The following is a 13,646-nucleotide window of genomic DNA, read 5'->3' as shown; positions in this document are numbered from 1 at the left end:
GCATCTGGAGGACTGAAGTTCACTCGATGAGTTTGGCGTTTTGAGTCAGTGTATTCAGGATATGAATGTCTCCATCTATGAAGCTATCGCCTGTATATCTTCACATTCCCATCACCCGTATCGTCAGTAACCTGAGATCGACCACCTTTTCTCCATTAGTATGCAGCAAGCAACAGTGCCCTAACCTCCAATACCAGCCAGCAGCATCTCTTCCCTCTAACATCACCAACCAACTCAACGTCTAAGGACCAGCCTTCTCAACATCCTCCATCTCTCTCTCCCCTCCCTCCTGTCCCCCCTTCACCCCCCTCCACCACCTCAGCCCAACCCACCCCATGGTAACAATCCACAACCCCAAATTCACCAGATCCACCCAAACCGCATGCCTCATCCGCGTCACCATATCCCCCTCACTATAATTCCCAATATACATCTTCCCAAAGATGCCAAACAGCGTCAACCAAAGAATACAAAGCACACTCTCCCAGATGAAGAGCGGAAGCTGCACTCTTGCCCGCCGCGCCACCGGCGTCCGCCCTTTCATCACAAACGGCAAGATGAGGTAGACGGTTGCTGTCATGACAGCAAGAAACGCCGTGACGACCGCGTACACCCATTTCGCTGGGGCGGCGGCTTTGTCTCCGTCGTGGAGATCCCGCCCGTACAGGCCTATGACTGTGAGGCCGAAGACGAATTGGATGAAGCGGAGGATGGTCTCGAGAAGAGTGATGAGGGGGTTCCGGGCTGGGGTGGAGTCGGCGGGGAAAGGCATGTTGGTGTTGCGGTCGAGGCTGATGTTTTCGGGGTCGATTGTGCTGGTGTTGGCCGCGTTCTTCTTGGCCTTGTGCTTTTTGGCTTCTTTGACGCCGATGCGGAGGAGCTTGAGGACGAGGAACCACATTAGAGTCTGTAGATTTGGGATATGGGGTCAAGTGAGGTTGTTCTTTGCTGGTCTTGGGAGTGTCGGCTGTGAGTGCGGTATGTAGTCGTAGTTGAGCGAGCAGAAAGATTATAATGCGCGGTAGAGTCAAATGAGAGTCTTTCTGAGGGGATATTGCGTCCAGCACAACGAGTAGATATGACAGAGTATTTCAAGGTCTCTCAGAGTCCCCTGGTAGCCGACTTCCTAGAGCAAAGACTGTGGTGCCACAGTCGGATAATGAATGAAACCCTGGGTCTAGCAGCGCCTCAACCTTTTCAACGACAAATGACAAAGAGACAATCAGTAAAATCTAGCCAGAAGAAAAGAAAAAGAGTTGAAAGAGTGTTGTGTGAATGCCACTTGTTATTCGTCTTGTTCTGACACCGGCTCCTCTGGTCTTTTATATACCTAGCGCACACAGCTCTGATCCACGCCCTCTTTCAAAGCCGACACAAATACGTTCTTTGTCGTTTCAATCATTTGTCCCAAGCCTTCTCTTCCCATCCATCAGATTGACTTTGCTGGAGCTGTCCTGAAACAGACTGTTCTGTACCATGACGGCGCCTGGCTTTTTTGCTTCGCGCGCGGCTAAGCTGATCCCCGGGCAACAAGGATCGTTCAATGCGACTAACGGCAGTAAGCCGTTGTTTCAAACGTTAAATATACAGAAGTGAGACTATCGTCCTATTGGGTCTTGCTGCAAGGTCAAGATCCATGACAAACTAGGCGGCTGTGGTGGCAGCGATCTGCTACCATCAGCTCATGCCATTGGAAGCGCCAACGGCATCAACTGGATGACAGTTTCTGCTCTAATCTATTTATGGCTCTGCACAAACTTCTTTTTCATAGATTGAACCACGATCAGACATCCTGGGCCGTCCAGGCAAGACGTGAATCTTTATGGACATTGTCCAATCGAGTAATTAAATGTACCATATCAACCTCAGACGATATTCACATTGTAATATTCTGACGCTGATCGACTGATCCTGCCGCTCTAACTTAACAAATTCTAGACAACTAACAATCTGTAGCGCCAACCAACGACCCGAGATGCACCTTTCCATGCTGGCTGTCACTTTGCAAAACCAAAATACGAGAACCCATAATTCCACCGACTATCCTGCCGTTCCAAACTCAACCGAACATGGCACCCCAACATGCGTACTGGAATGCTGTGATCCCCAGGACAAAAAGGACCTGAACATGACTAACACAGATGCAAGTGCAGCTTACCTGCCGGATTCAATGCTCGTGACGTTGTCGTGATGTTCATCAAGATATGTAATTGGAGTGGGGATTTCATAAATGCAAACCCTGCGGGAAGAACATCTGAGAGAACAAGGCTAAAACTTAAACTAAGCAAAAACAAAAGGCAAGGAGGGAATACTCGACGAAAGAAAAAAGCAATTGAAACAAAGTGAAATGAACAGTGACCTTCATCACAGGGTAGAGGTACCACTCGGACGCCATCCGAGCAGCCTTTGGACATGGAATCCGTCGGACGATGCTTGCGAAAGGTCTGTACTCTTAATGCCGTCCGCGCCCATTGTCAGGGTGGTCGAGTACTTGCCGCATCTATGCTTGCCTGCATAGGCGACGGGGGAGTCGTTGGCTTTACTAGATGTCCGGGCGGCTGCGGCGTCTTTAAAGAATTGGGCGGTGCAGGCGGCGGCACAGGAATGGGTTCATCGTCGTACTCATGACCTAAATAGTCGTCGTCATGAGCTCCATGGCCGGCGACCGAAGAATGATCGTATCCTTGGTCATATACTGTCTGGTGAGCCGCCGCGCTTTTCGCCGCATTCTTAGTGGCCTTTTTGCCCTTGCGGCCTTTCATCTTGGCTTTTTCAAGCAGTCTCTTCTTCTCCGCCAGTCGCTTCCGCTCTTTACGATCCTTGATCTCGTATTGCCGAATTAAGGCCTCGGGTGGCCGACCAAAAATGCTCTCGTACTCGCAAAACTCGCAGATCCAGATATCTTCGGAACTCGGGGGATGGTGAAGATTAGCGTATTGTTGTTGAATCTTGCGTTGACGTGCTGCCAATGCGTAGATGCTTCCCGGTGATCGCCTCTTCTTCTTGCCTGTAACGGGTGACTCGGTACTAGGGGCTTGTTGCTGAGGATGTGGAGGTTGCTGATTGCCGTGCGCCGCCATACTTGGGCTTGTTTGGGTTCCTTGTGTGGAGATGCCTCGCTGAGGTTGGCTTGTCGGGGCGAGCGGTGCGGACGAACGTTGCGGTGCTGGATACAGAGTTTGTGCCTGCAAAGCCATACCCTTCGACGAATCAGACTCACAGGTGAAGGTGAATTGTGTCTTGGTTGGTGTTGGTTGGTTTTCAAGCAAGCTGGTACCTCCTTGGACTCGTGGGGGAGAGGAAAACGCCGCGGCGTTCGCTATGGCGGCGGAAATGATACCCTGGTCCGATTTTGCTGTCGGGTCACCTAAGTTCAGAGTTAGTGAAAACCACCGGGGTGTGTTAAATTTCAAGGGAGGAGGGATAGAACGTACCTGCGGGCGCCGACGTGGACAACATGCCATCCCGGCGACCGGCTGCTCGGGCCGTGGGCCAGCCAATCTGAGAATGGGCCGACAGGGAGTTTCTTGAAGGACCACTGCGAGATGGATGCCGCCCAAGACGACCTCTACCGGGACCCGAAATACCACCAAGTCCAGGAGACGCGGGGCTGCCGGTTCCATAATACGTGCCAACGTTATTTACTTCGTTGACCGTGGTTGACGACGCCTGTGCGGAACTTGCCAACCCCATGTTCGCGAATTCAGGGGACAGTGTGGAATGATGACTTCCCAGATTGCCGGGGGTGGGAATTTTGCGCTTCTTCTTGTTGTTAGTGTTCTCGAAGGCATCATAGCCGTCGGGACCTGTCGAGGAAGACTTGATCGGCGATCCTTCTACCTTGCCAGCAGGTGCATGCGGTTGAATTCTTGCAGCAGACGGCGAGAGAGACGACCCGCGGAACCCGGCACTTCGACGGACCACAACCGGACCGTCCTCGTCACCGCTCTCTAGATCAAGACTGTTTTCATAGGTGTGGTGTGCTTCTCGCTCGGAAATATGCTCATGCGCGTCCCCGTCTAGACTCTGTTGCACGTAGACCTTGCTGTCATTCACCACCTCTCCATGGTCCGCAGCGGATCCGTAGAAGAGTTGGGTGGCTGGCGGTGTGGGAGGGTAGAGGATCGAGTCGGCGGCCTCGGGCGATAACCGAGACCGTAGGGTCCGTTTAGGAAGGGGCCGAATGAGCCGGTCCGGATAAACAGGCGACGGAGTATCTGGAGCTGAGTTATACATCCCATCTGCAGGCGGACAGAATCAGCAACGAATCTAGCTGGCAGTGGTCTTCTCTCCTCTCCAAGAACTCCCCATCCACCTGGTGCTGGACCGGCATGATGAGACGTCCAGAAGAGAAGACATCCTTGATGAGAGGAACATACTCAACGTAGCAGTCATCGTCATGCGGGTATCTCAGCTCAGTAACCGTCGACGACCACAGCCGAACGGCGGACTATTTTTTCCCTGTTCCCTGTCCCCTGAATCACCGTGCCCCACAACTAGGTATCGAAGGTCCTCTTAGACTCTCGGCTATTTCTGTTCTTGCTTGCCGACCTCTTCTCCGTCCCCAAAAGTCAGAAAAATCTCTGCAGTCAAGAATATATGACGTTCTGCTGGTCGCGTTGCGAATACCGAGTAGGGAAAGAGAGGGGGGTGGGATGGGAACGGAGAGGAACCTAAACCGAAGTAGTTTGGCACCCACAAGTCAGTTAGTTGTCACTGTTGGCAGGACCCCAAAGAACATCAAGAGGATTCGAGAGTCAGATAAAGACCAAGCCACAGGGAACGAGCAAGCCAGAGAAATCCCGATAGTATTGTTCACGAAGCTTGATGCAACTTACAAAACGAGTGACCATTAATCAGCACCAAACGCCCAGGCAAAATTTTTGGAGAAATAGCCGGACAAGTGGTTCGGGAAAGATCCAGTAGAAATCCAGGTGTCACGAAGATCTGCAGACCCAGCACCTCAGCGAAGAAGTAAATCAGAAGGAAGGATAGTAAGTAAAGAAAGTATTCACAATCAAAAGGAGTTATTGATAGGGGAGAAATTAGGAAAAGGACGATGGACGATGGAGGGGTGTAATTGGCCTGACCATAAGAGCAGTAACCTCCTATCTCCGTGCATGATAGTTCTTTCTGGAGCCGTGGGTTCTCGCCCTGAGGCGCCGATTTGGCGCCTGAGGCCGCAACAAGCTACTATTCCTTTTCGGGACCGAACAGTCTTGATCGCAAGAAATACCTCAGACATCTTCTATTTTTTACAGATATTCCCTGAAGATGAGTTGGGAAGTACAATTCAATCGTTGCAATGTATCATTTGACACCACATTCACCATATGCCTAAGCAGCGTAATAATGCTCTAGCGGATGCCAAGTTCAACGATTGAGTCCCAGCTGTTGATTTAGAGCTATTGTCTACAAGCTGTGAATCGTCACGGCATCATACTGTGCACTGCTCTCAAGAACAGAGATCATATATTGGTTTTCTACTTTAAGTGATGTCCGCTCACAGCCTCATGCACTTTATGGGCCTACCATTTCTGCAGGAACACGGTATAGTACTACTGCAGCTGAAGCTAATGCTCTCGTAGAATTGGAGCAGCAAGATGAGGATCAATCTTCCATGGGCAAATTCCACCGGGCCCTTTCGGAGGCCACAAGCATAAGTAGTGGTCAAACGAGGCTTTCTTGTATGATGACTCGTAAGGACTAAAGTTCCCTGCACGGAGACATGGAGGACTGCTTCCTTGGAGCAATACCTCTAAGTACCCGGACTGTAGGAAAACACAGTTTTCTTTGTTCACCCAGTGAATCGACCCAATTCTAGTCTTTGTTTAGATTCGTATCGGCAAGTAGTAAGGAGGCAGGCATTGGACGTTGTGTGCGGTCGACGATTGATAAGCGGGGTTTTCTGTGTAGCGGAATGAAATGGGGAATGGACGATGCCATCATCGGCTCTGTCGACCCAGATCAGCAGTTGGACTCAGTCATACACCATCGCAAGCAACGCTGGTCTAAAAACACAGGCGAGATGTAATTCCAACATCAAGATGATGATAGCAATTACTTTGTATTAGTTGACTCTCGAGGTTCGTAAAGCGCAAAAAGAGATCTGGTAGATGGTGAGCGGGGAAAGCCTGGAGAGGAGAGAAAAAGGAAGCCCGCTTGCGGTGGTCCGCTTTTTCGATTAGGATTGTTACTGCTACTGCTACTGCTACCGAACTCGCTTTCTCCTCCCCCCATCTCACTCTTCTGCTTCCCTTGTCTCCCTCCCCTCCAACCTCACAAATAGAAATCTGCAGATTATGTAGTCCTCAGCTCAGACTCGGGCTCGCAGACGCTACTTTTTTGGGTTCTTTTTTAACCTCGTGTCTCAATCGCCAGCTCCTACTCCTTGCCTTGCCGGTCCTTCGCTCTCTTTTTCTCGCCTTTCCTACAAGTCGTCGCTGTCGAATCTCAGCTTCTTACGCGCGTGCGACTGCTCGCACATGGGCAGCATTCTGCTCATAATTGTGCCTCGCTTGGCTCTTATATACTTAACTTATCCATAAGATTCGTCCCATTGTCAGAATCATTGTGCTCCATTTGCTTCACGGTGCTCCACCATGACTCCTCGTCGCTCTTCTCGTGCCCGCACCTCCCAACCCTCGCCCGCCATCCTTCAGCATACAAACTCCTCCAGCTCGTCGAATTCCTTGGCTCGCGAAAGAAGCACTCGGTCGAACCATAAAATTTCCTCGCCTCAGAGATCTTTAACCCAACGGTCTCAGTCCATTGATGATGCGGACAGCGCCACAAGGAACGACTACCCACAAACGCGGCAGCGCCAGCGCTCTCGAGGAGATGATGACCATGTGAGATTGAATGGGGAGGAAGAGGATGAGGATGAAGACGGAGAGGGTGACGAAGAAGAAGAGATTACTAGATGTCTTTGTGGGCAGCAAGACTACCCAGGCTTGCCTCCCTCTCGGCGGGAGGCTCTCGGTCGCAACGGGCCGACTGTTGGGTTCAAGGATCAACATGCGTTGAATCTTTCTACAGATTCATCGGACCTGATGTCCGACGATATCGGTAGCATGTTCATCCAGTGTGATTCTTGCAAAGTTTGGCAACACGGTGGCTGTGTGGGAATTATGGATGAAGCGATGAGCCCCGACGAGTACTTCTGTGAGGAGTGTCGGAAAGATCTCCACAAAATTAAGAATGAGTCCAACGGGTATGTTTCTTCAAACCTCTTTTTTACTCTTATCTCAAGAATTTCCCCTTCTCTGATTTACTGAGTCCATTCGGCCTGGAATGGCCCGGATGCTGCGGTTGGGCTGTTTACTACCCGTCGAGGCTAAGCCAATGTTTTAAATACTCACGCACCTCAACCGCAATGCTTCTACATGGAATCGTGTCTCAACTGTATGGCCGTCCTGCTTACACTCTTACAGACAATATTCATCGCAGTACCTCCCAGTCGCCCCAGTCCAATCGTCCCCTGCGACCTCCCGTGACTCGTCCCGTGATAATTCGCGACGGGCGAAAGACTCTAATTCACGACAGAGCGAGTCCATTGCCAACCCTAAACGCAGATCAACCATGAATAGTCGTGATGCGGCTTATGACGAAGAGGAGCAGCTCCGGCGAGCGATCGAAGAGAGCAAGGAGGATACTCAGCCCCCTGCAGAGGACATGGCTCTCCGACGAGGCAAGCGGAGTCGAAGCGACAGCGAAGCGTGAGTTTGATGACGGCCCAAGTAACATTGGTTTTTTGTGCTGCTGCTGACCCGTTTTCCCCGCCTAGTCACAAACAGGTGACGAAGCGCCAGCGTACAAGTTCCCCTTCACCAAGCGCTATCTCGAAACCAGAGAACACAGAATCTCAACCTGCATCAGAAGATGAGTTGAAGACGAAGGTAAATGGCAACGGCACAAAAAGCTCTAGGGTGGCACCGCGGGGTCATCGTGAAAAGCCCGTCAAAGAAACAGAAGAACCCGAAACAGACCTCTCGGAGATTGCGAGCCGCAAGAGGGGAAAGTTCGAGAGGCGAAATGGTGAAGGTAAAAGCCCCGAAGTTATCTTGGGATTACTCGTTCTAACACATTTACAAGAAGCAGATGCCGACCGTGAGATGGCATCGCCGACTAAAGCCACTGCGGAAGACCCTGAGCCTCCTCAAACTAGCCCGGAGACCGCTGCACCTGCTCCGGAACCCGCTCCTTCCCGTCCGTCAACCCGCAAATCTGGACGCCCACCTGCGCGACGTGGTGGAAGGGTCGGACGTAATCAATATACGAGGGACCGAGATACGAATGGGGCAGACTCTCCACGACGAGGGCAATCACACGATATCGGCGGGGACTCGCCGAGAGTGGGGGCAGTCAACGGAGCGCAGTACAATGTAGATTCTGGAAAACCGAGCAGGCCCCGCTACATGAACCCTCAACGGACAACCATGAACGAGATGAAGAGACGAGTTGCCGGAATCCTTGAATTCATCTCCCGGATGCAGGTCGAGATGGCTGTTGCCGGCGAAACTTCCACCCCTCCCGGCAATGGAGACCAACCAAATGGCTCTCTCACAAAGGCCACGATGGATCAAGTCGAGACTGCATTAGTTTCGAATACCAACGAAGTGGAGTCGGGGACATCAAGTGTTGATAGCGAAACAGCATCTGGTCAGGGTCCCAAGGAGAAGGAGTTCAAAGATCTGAGCAGCGTCGAAATGATGGATGTCCTCACGCGCCATCTCCTAAAATGGCAACAGGAATATGGCAAATTCGGGGAACGGTGACAATCCTCGTCAACCTTTTCTGACCCGAGGATGGCCGTCCTCGATTCGTGTTTATGAGTATAAATGTAACTCTCTTCTTGGCCGACTTCTACTTGGGGCTTTGTTATAAACGGAACCTTGTCCGTCACTTCTCTCCGCATGTGGGCATGTACAATATGGCTTCAGGATCATCCCTTTTTTTTGCAACTTGATCGACTTACGGCGTTTTCATGGCATCAGCACATTCCTCTCCCTGGGTGATCCGGCATTTTGATCCTCTACCTGCGATGTGACATGTTGTATCATCTCCTTACACTCCGCTTCGGATAATGCTTTCCACCATGATACATTGGTTATGTGTTCGGCGTACGCTTTTCTGCTCTTCTTTTCTTCAGAATTAGGGTAAAGATGCTCCTGGCCAGGTGACCTTGATTCATCTTTTGTTCTTCTTTATTTCCTTCGCACCTCTTTTCAGTTCCATATCTCTTCTCCCTTCCGCTTTTGCTATTTGCTTTGGTTACGAGTCTCTTATGCACTTGCAGAGAGGGGAAGGCGCAGATTGTACAAAATCGACTCTTTGCTGTTCATAGGTTTTCTTTGTGTCGGCCGGTCAGGCCAGGAGTATATGGATGGACGGACAAGCTTGGTTGCTTTATTGTGTCTGGTATATATTGTTGATGTCGATGCTACTCTGATTTGCTAAGTGGACTATATGAATTGAATGATTCAACTGGTGGGACAGTCATAGCTAATCGTTGATAGAGTGATATCGCATAATTAAGCTTCACGACGGCCAAGGTGTTCTTGAACCAGCATTAACAATGGAACGGCTCTTGACATTAAAGGATACATTAATTACAGTTAGTTCATAATGTAAGTACAATTCTACGGAATTTGCTCTAAGTGCGTGATCAAGGGGATGTAAGTATCATTATGATCTAGCTGTAGTTACAAGTTGGCAAATGACTGAATACAAGAAAATCAGGATGAACCAAAGAAGTCGTGCTTGTCATTTTCTTTTTCATTTTTCATCAAGACGCCATTCCAATCGTGTAGTCCATCATGTCAGATACAAGCAATTGCCATACCATATAAATAATCGTTTTCGCTCAGCAGATACAGAGAATCGTAACTAAATGAATGACGTCAGCGCCATGTGACGGGATTTCTCCTGGGTCAAGCAACAACCATGGTTCACAGGACCATAGTGTATGAGTGACAAAGCGGATAAACTAACCTGTTCCGTTCACCAAGGCTGGCTAAGCCGAAAGAGGCTTAGACGCTTACAGACGGGAACCGTGGATGACCTTGTAGTCAACGACGAGCTCACGCCCCCCATCGTTGATGACAAGAGCACGGACGCTACCGCGGCCCTCAGAGAAAGCATCGCGAATCTTGCGGAAAAGCTGACCCTGGGTGACGACGGGGAGGGCCTGCTTGACATCACCGGTCTCGGTCATGGCGGTGATGGTGCCATCCTCGTGGAGGTCCAGAATGCGGTAGGTCTTGTAGACGGGACCGAGCATGGTCTGAACGACAACCGAGGGGGAGGGGTTGGAGACGAAGCTGGACTCCTCCTGCAGCTGACGGGTGAAGAGGTCGACACCCAAGTAGCGGTGCTGGCCGGTCTGAGGGGAGACGGAGATCCGGATCACCTGGCAGGGGCGACCCTGGAGAATCAGGATGTCGCCGATGCGGATGAAGTGGCAGGGGATGGGGACGGATTCTGCAGTGGTCTTGCTTGCGCGGGGCTCGACGATGCGAACATCCTCGCGGACGCCATCACGGTAACGAACTGGGCCACGTTCGTCAGCGATGACTACTTCCTCACGATCGTGGTGATGATGGTGGTGGTGGAATGGATGCGTGATGCGGTCGACAGCACGCTCCACACCACGGCGGAAGGAGTGGTAGTTACCGTCGTCGTCGTAGTAACCCATCTTGCGAGCAGGGGGTTGGTCGATAGCGGTGTAAGGCTTGAGGACCTTGACTTGAGAGATTGAAGAGGCGGAGGAAGGACGAGAAGGGACAGACTCTACTGTAAGCTCGCTGCGGCTGAAGGAGTCTCCCTTACGTGTTTCGAGAGGCTTAGGGGTGTAGGCCTTGTCGTAAGAGACGTCGATCTCGGTCTTAGACCGATGGAGAGAGACGTCGGAAGTCTGTTGGGGCTGGTAGGCTTGGTAAGAGTCTACTGGAGCTTGGTGACGACCGTACGAAAGGTTGACGTCGTAAGTAGGGTCGGTACGGCGACGATACTCTCGCTCAGTGATGTCAAGCTGGGACTCAAGGGCCTGGTCGTAGACGGGCTTGGGAGGTAAAGGTTCGTAGCGAGAAGTGGATTCACGGTATCTGGGGGTGGGAACGGGGGAGAATGTTAGATGGTACTATCCGAGAGAGAATGATACACAAGAAATAGGAAGACACGACAACCATGGACTGGGGACACGAGAGGGGGGATTGGGCAAGGGGAACGGGCCGACACCGCTCATTGGATGTCACTTTCTTTTTTTGGGGGCGTTTGTTTTGATTCGGCTCCATTTGTTTTGATGTTTTTGTGCCACGTAAATAGATTGGATGGAGCGGCTAATCAATTTAGGCCCGGCTGAGCAAAAGCACCGAGCTTTTTGCGTCAATTGATAGCTCGCTTTCTCATCCGCTCTAGTCTGGGCTTGTGGTGCCACTTTCTTGGCTGATACAGCCTTCAGCACGTCACCGCTTCTTCTGGTGCTTGTATTGTTTTTGTTTTTGTTTTGTTTTGCGTTGTTTTCGCTGCGTTTCCACCTGTTGCCTTGATTCTCTCACCCTCTCCACTTTTCCAGCTGGGAAATGTAGATTGATGCAGAAGCACGAGGCATTCGGGGGAAATCAACAGAAAACAAATCACACTCCAAAAAGAATGGCAGCCACAGGAGGGGGGGGGAAATAACAAATAGAAATCAAGTAGTTTCCGAGAACCGCGGAATTAATTATTAAAATTAAAAATAAAAAAAAAGCTTACCTTTCACGCGAAAGTTCTACCTCAGGAACGCGAGAATCCTTGTGGGCACGGTCTTCGTAGATGACCTGGAAATCGTCACCCTTGCGAGAAGGTGCGTGGAGACGGTCCTTGCTGATATGGATATCGACTTCTTCTCTTCCGTAGACACGAGGGTCGGGAAGAGGAGCAGAGGTTCGAGTATCTTCCCGTTCGACGTGCGAAGTACGATCGAGATTGACTTCTCCCTCTACTCTAGTCAGAGTAGTCTCAGGAACAGCGTCACTCCGGTACGACGACGGGAAGACACTGAAGGGGATGGGGACGCGAGCGTCAAAGTCCAGATTGGCTGTCCTTTGGGCGTCTCTTCTCGAATCCCTTTCGAACTGTTGCGAAACAACTCGAAAGGCGAGACAAGAAAAGACTCTTTACTGAAAGAGAAGTCTTTCTCGCTGGAGTGAGAATTAGATAGAAGATTAGATAGATCTAATCTAATCTGTGGTTGACAGGAAGGGGGGAAATGTGAGATAAACTCAAGAATGCTGGAGAGGAAACGAAGAAGGAATGGAAGAGAGAAGAGAAGAGAAAGAAGAAGGAGAAGAGGATGAGGGGCTTGAAATAGGAAGGGAGAGGCTGTCGTTCTACTACGCGCAAATGTCTCTAATCATAACAAACACCTTACTTTCTACGGAGTACATCCAGGAAGCTTCCCCATACGGCAACAGAATCGTATCAATTCATTCAATCAATTCATCAATCCGTCAATTATCACATCAATTCTTCCATCCAATGCTGCTGCTTCTTGTTTCCACGCGTTTGTTTACTGCGCTTTGCCCGTTTGGGTCTGTTCCAGCCTCCCGATTAGAATACCCTCTGGGGTTTCATCTATCCGAGGTTGCGGGCGATGGTCACTTTCTCCAAACAGTACGAAAGAAAATCACTATTATTATCGTTGACTCTGGTCTCTTGAGGGTCAATTTATGCTCCAAAAAAAAAAGCATGTGCTAACTGCAAAGGTCATTGATCCTTGATATATATAGCTACTTCTGAAGGACTCCATCGGCCTCACTCCGGTCATCCTGCTGCACACGAACGGCCCCATCAACATATCGGCCAACAATGCTTTGAGATAATACACCTCACGATCAAGCGGTCTGTTAAAGCATTATTTTCCATTCAGAAGGAAGAACTCTCACATGCAGGACGACGATACATTCTAGCCTGTGCAACGAGTTCTCCTCTTCGTTCGCCGTACACCAATCAATAGTGATAATGCAATTGGTGACAAAGTCTGGAGGCTGGCCAGCATGGCACTTACACCGAGCTGAAACTCAAAAAAGACACCAATCTCCATGGCAACGTGAACTTCTCCCCGGGTCGAATCGGAAATCTGGATCCCTTGGCGCTACTGGGCTGGGACGATCGACCTTGGGTGGTGGCTTATGCGCGGTTCTTCTCCTCACCCACTCGAGTAATCAATGAGCAGGATTGGGCTGTCTCTGCCAGTATGATGGCGAGAATCAACTGCGAACATGGAGCAGATACTGTTCCTCACTAGTTACAGTGTTCTAGTAGTTTCCTTCGCTCTGGCCCATCTGCAATTGATGCTGACGATAATCGTGGAGCTTCGTCATTGGAGCTGGGGTTTCATTGGCCGTCCCCATCTCACTTGCCGCCGCTCATCACACGGAGAAGCCGTGGTCTTTCCCCTCTCAAGACCACCAACAGCCCTGATCTAAGGCGCTCCACCCTAGTGCTTCTGATCTTGAAGGTGATTGCTCTGGTTTCATGGCTACTCGACTACTACGCACCAGCCAGCCATCTGCTTTACAGAGCTTTATCTCTTTTCTTTTCGTCACCTTACTGTTAGACAGCAAGGTATGTAACAACAATAAAATTGGACAGTCGCTCTCCAC

At 50.5% G+C, this 13,646-nt stretch overlaps 5 protein-coding genes across 5 annotated transcripts; 2 read left to right on the top strand and 3 right to left on the bottom strand.

Annotated features, from left to right (window-relative positions):
* Positions 1 to 28: 28 nt before the first annotated feature.
* Positions 29 to 901, bottom strand: AFUA_5G08870 (MARVEL domain-containing protein; the record flags this gene model as incomplete). The annotated part of the gene is made up of 1 exon (XM_748657.2): positions 29 to 901. One exon carries the CDS (start codon positions 899 to 901, stop codon positions 242 to 244), a length of 660 nt encoding a protein of 219 aa, XP_753750.1. The 3' UTR covers positions 29 to 241.
* Positions 902 to 1,476: 575 nt separating this feature from the next.
* AFUA_5G08860 (uncharacterized protein) lies at positions 1,477 to 2,191 on the top strand (the record flags this gene model as incomplete). The annotated part of the gene is made up of 2 exons (XM_748658.1): positions 1,477 to 1,592; positions 1,939 to 2,191. The coding sequence occupies 2 exons, from the start codon at positions 1,477 to 1,479 to the stop codon at positions 2,189 to 2,191; spliced, it is 369 nt and encodes a 122-aa protein (XP_753751.1).
* Positions 2,192 to 2,474: 283 nt separating this feature from the next.
* AFUA_5G08850 (uncharacterized protein) lies at positions 2,475 to 4,236 on the bottom strand (the record flags this gene model as incomplete). The annotated part of the gene is made up of 2 exons (XM_748659.1): positions 2,475 to 3,367; positions 3,435 to 4,236. 2 exons carry the CDS (start codon positions 4,234 to 4,236, stop codon positions 2,475 to 2,477), a joined length of 1,695 nt encoding a protein of 564 aa, XP_753752.1.
* A 1,968-nt stretch (positions 4,237 to 6,204) lies between these two features.
* Positions 6,205 to 9,711, top strand: AFUA_5G08840 (uncharacterized protein). The gene is made up of 4 exons (XM_077804808.1): positions 6,205 to 7,213; positions 7,434 to 7,718; positions 7,787 to 8,043; positions 8,095 to 9,711. The coding sequence occupies exons 1-4, from the start codon at positions 6,603 to 6,605 to the stop codon at positions 8,775 to 8,777; spliced, it is 1,836 nt and encodes a 611-aa protein (XP_077660944.1). The 5' UTR covers positions 6,205 to 6,602; the 3' UTR covers positions 8,778 to 9,711.
* A 48-nt stretch (positions 9,712 to 9,759) lies between these two features.
* On the bottom strand, positions 9,760 to 12,428 carry hexA (putative Woronin body protein HexA; the record flags this gene model as incomplete). Its single annotated transcript, XM_748661.3, has 4 exons — positions 9,760 to 11,105; positions 11,373 to 11,537; positions 11,755 to 12,116; positions 12,408 to 12,428. 4 exons carry the CDS (start codon positions 12,426 to 12,428, stop codon positions 10,040 to 10,042), a joined length of 1,614 nt encoding a protein of 537 aa, XP_753754.2. The 3' UTR covers positions 9,760 to 10,039.
* Between the last annotated feature and the right edge of the window lie 1,218 nt (positions 12,429 to 13,646).

The sequence above is a fragment of the Aspergillus fumigatus genome, chromosome 5, assembly GCF_000002655.1.
Source record: "Aspergillus fumigatus Af293 chromosome 5, whole genome shotgun sequence".
NCBI lineage: Eukaryota > Fungi > Ascomycota > Eurotiomycetes > Eurotiales > Aspergillaceae > Aspergillus > Aspergillus fumigatus.
This window is presented reverse-complemented; position numbering and strand designations above follow the sequence as displayed.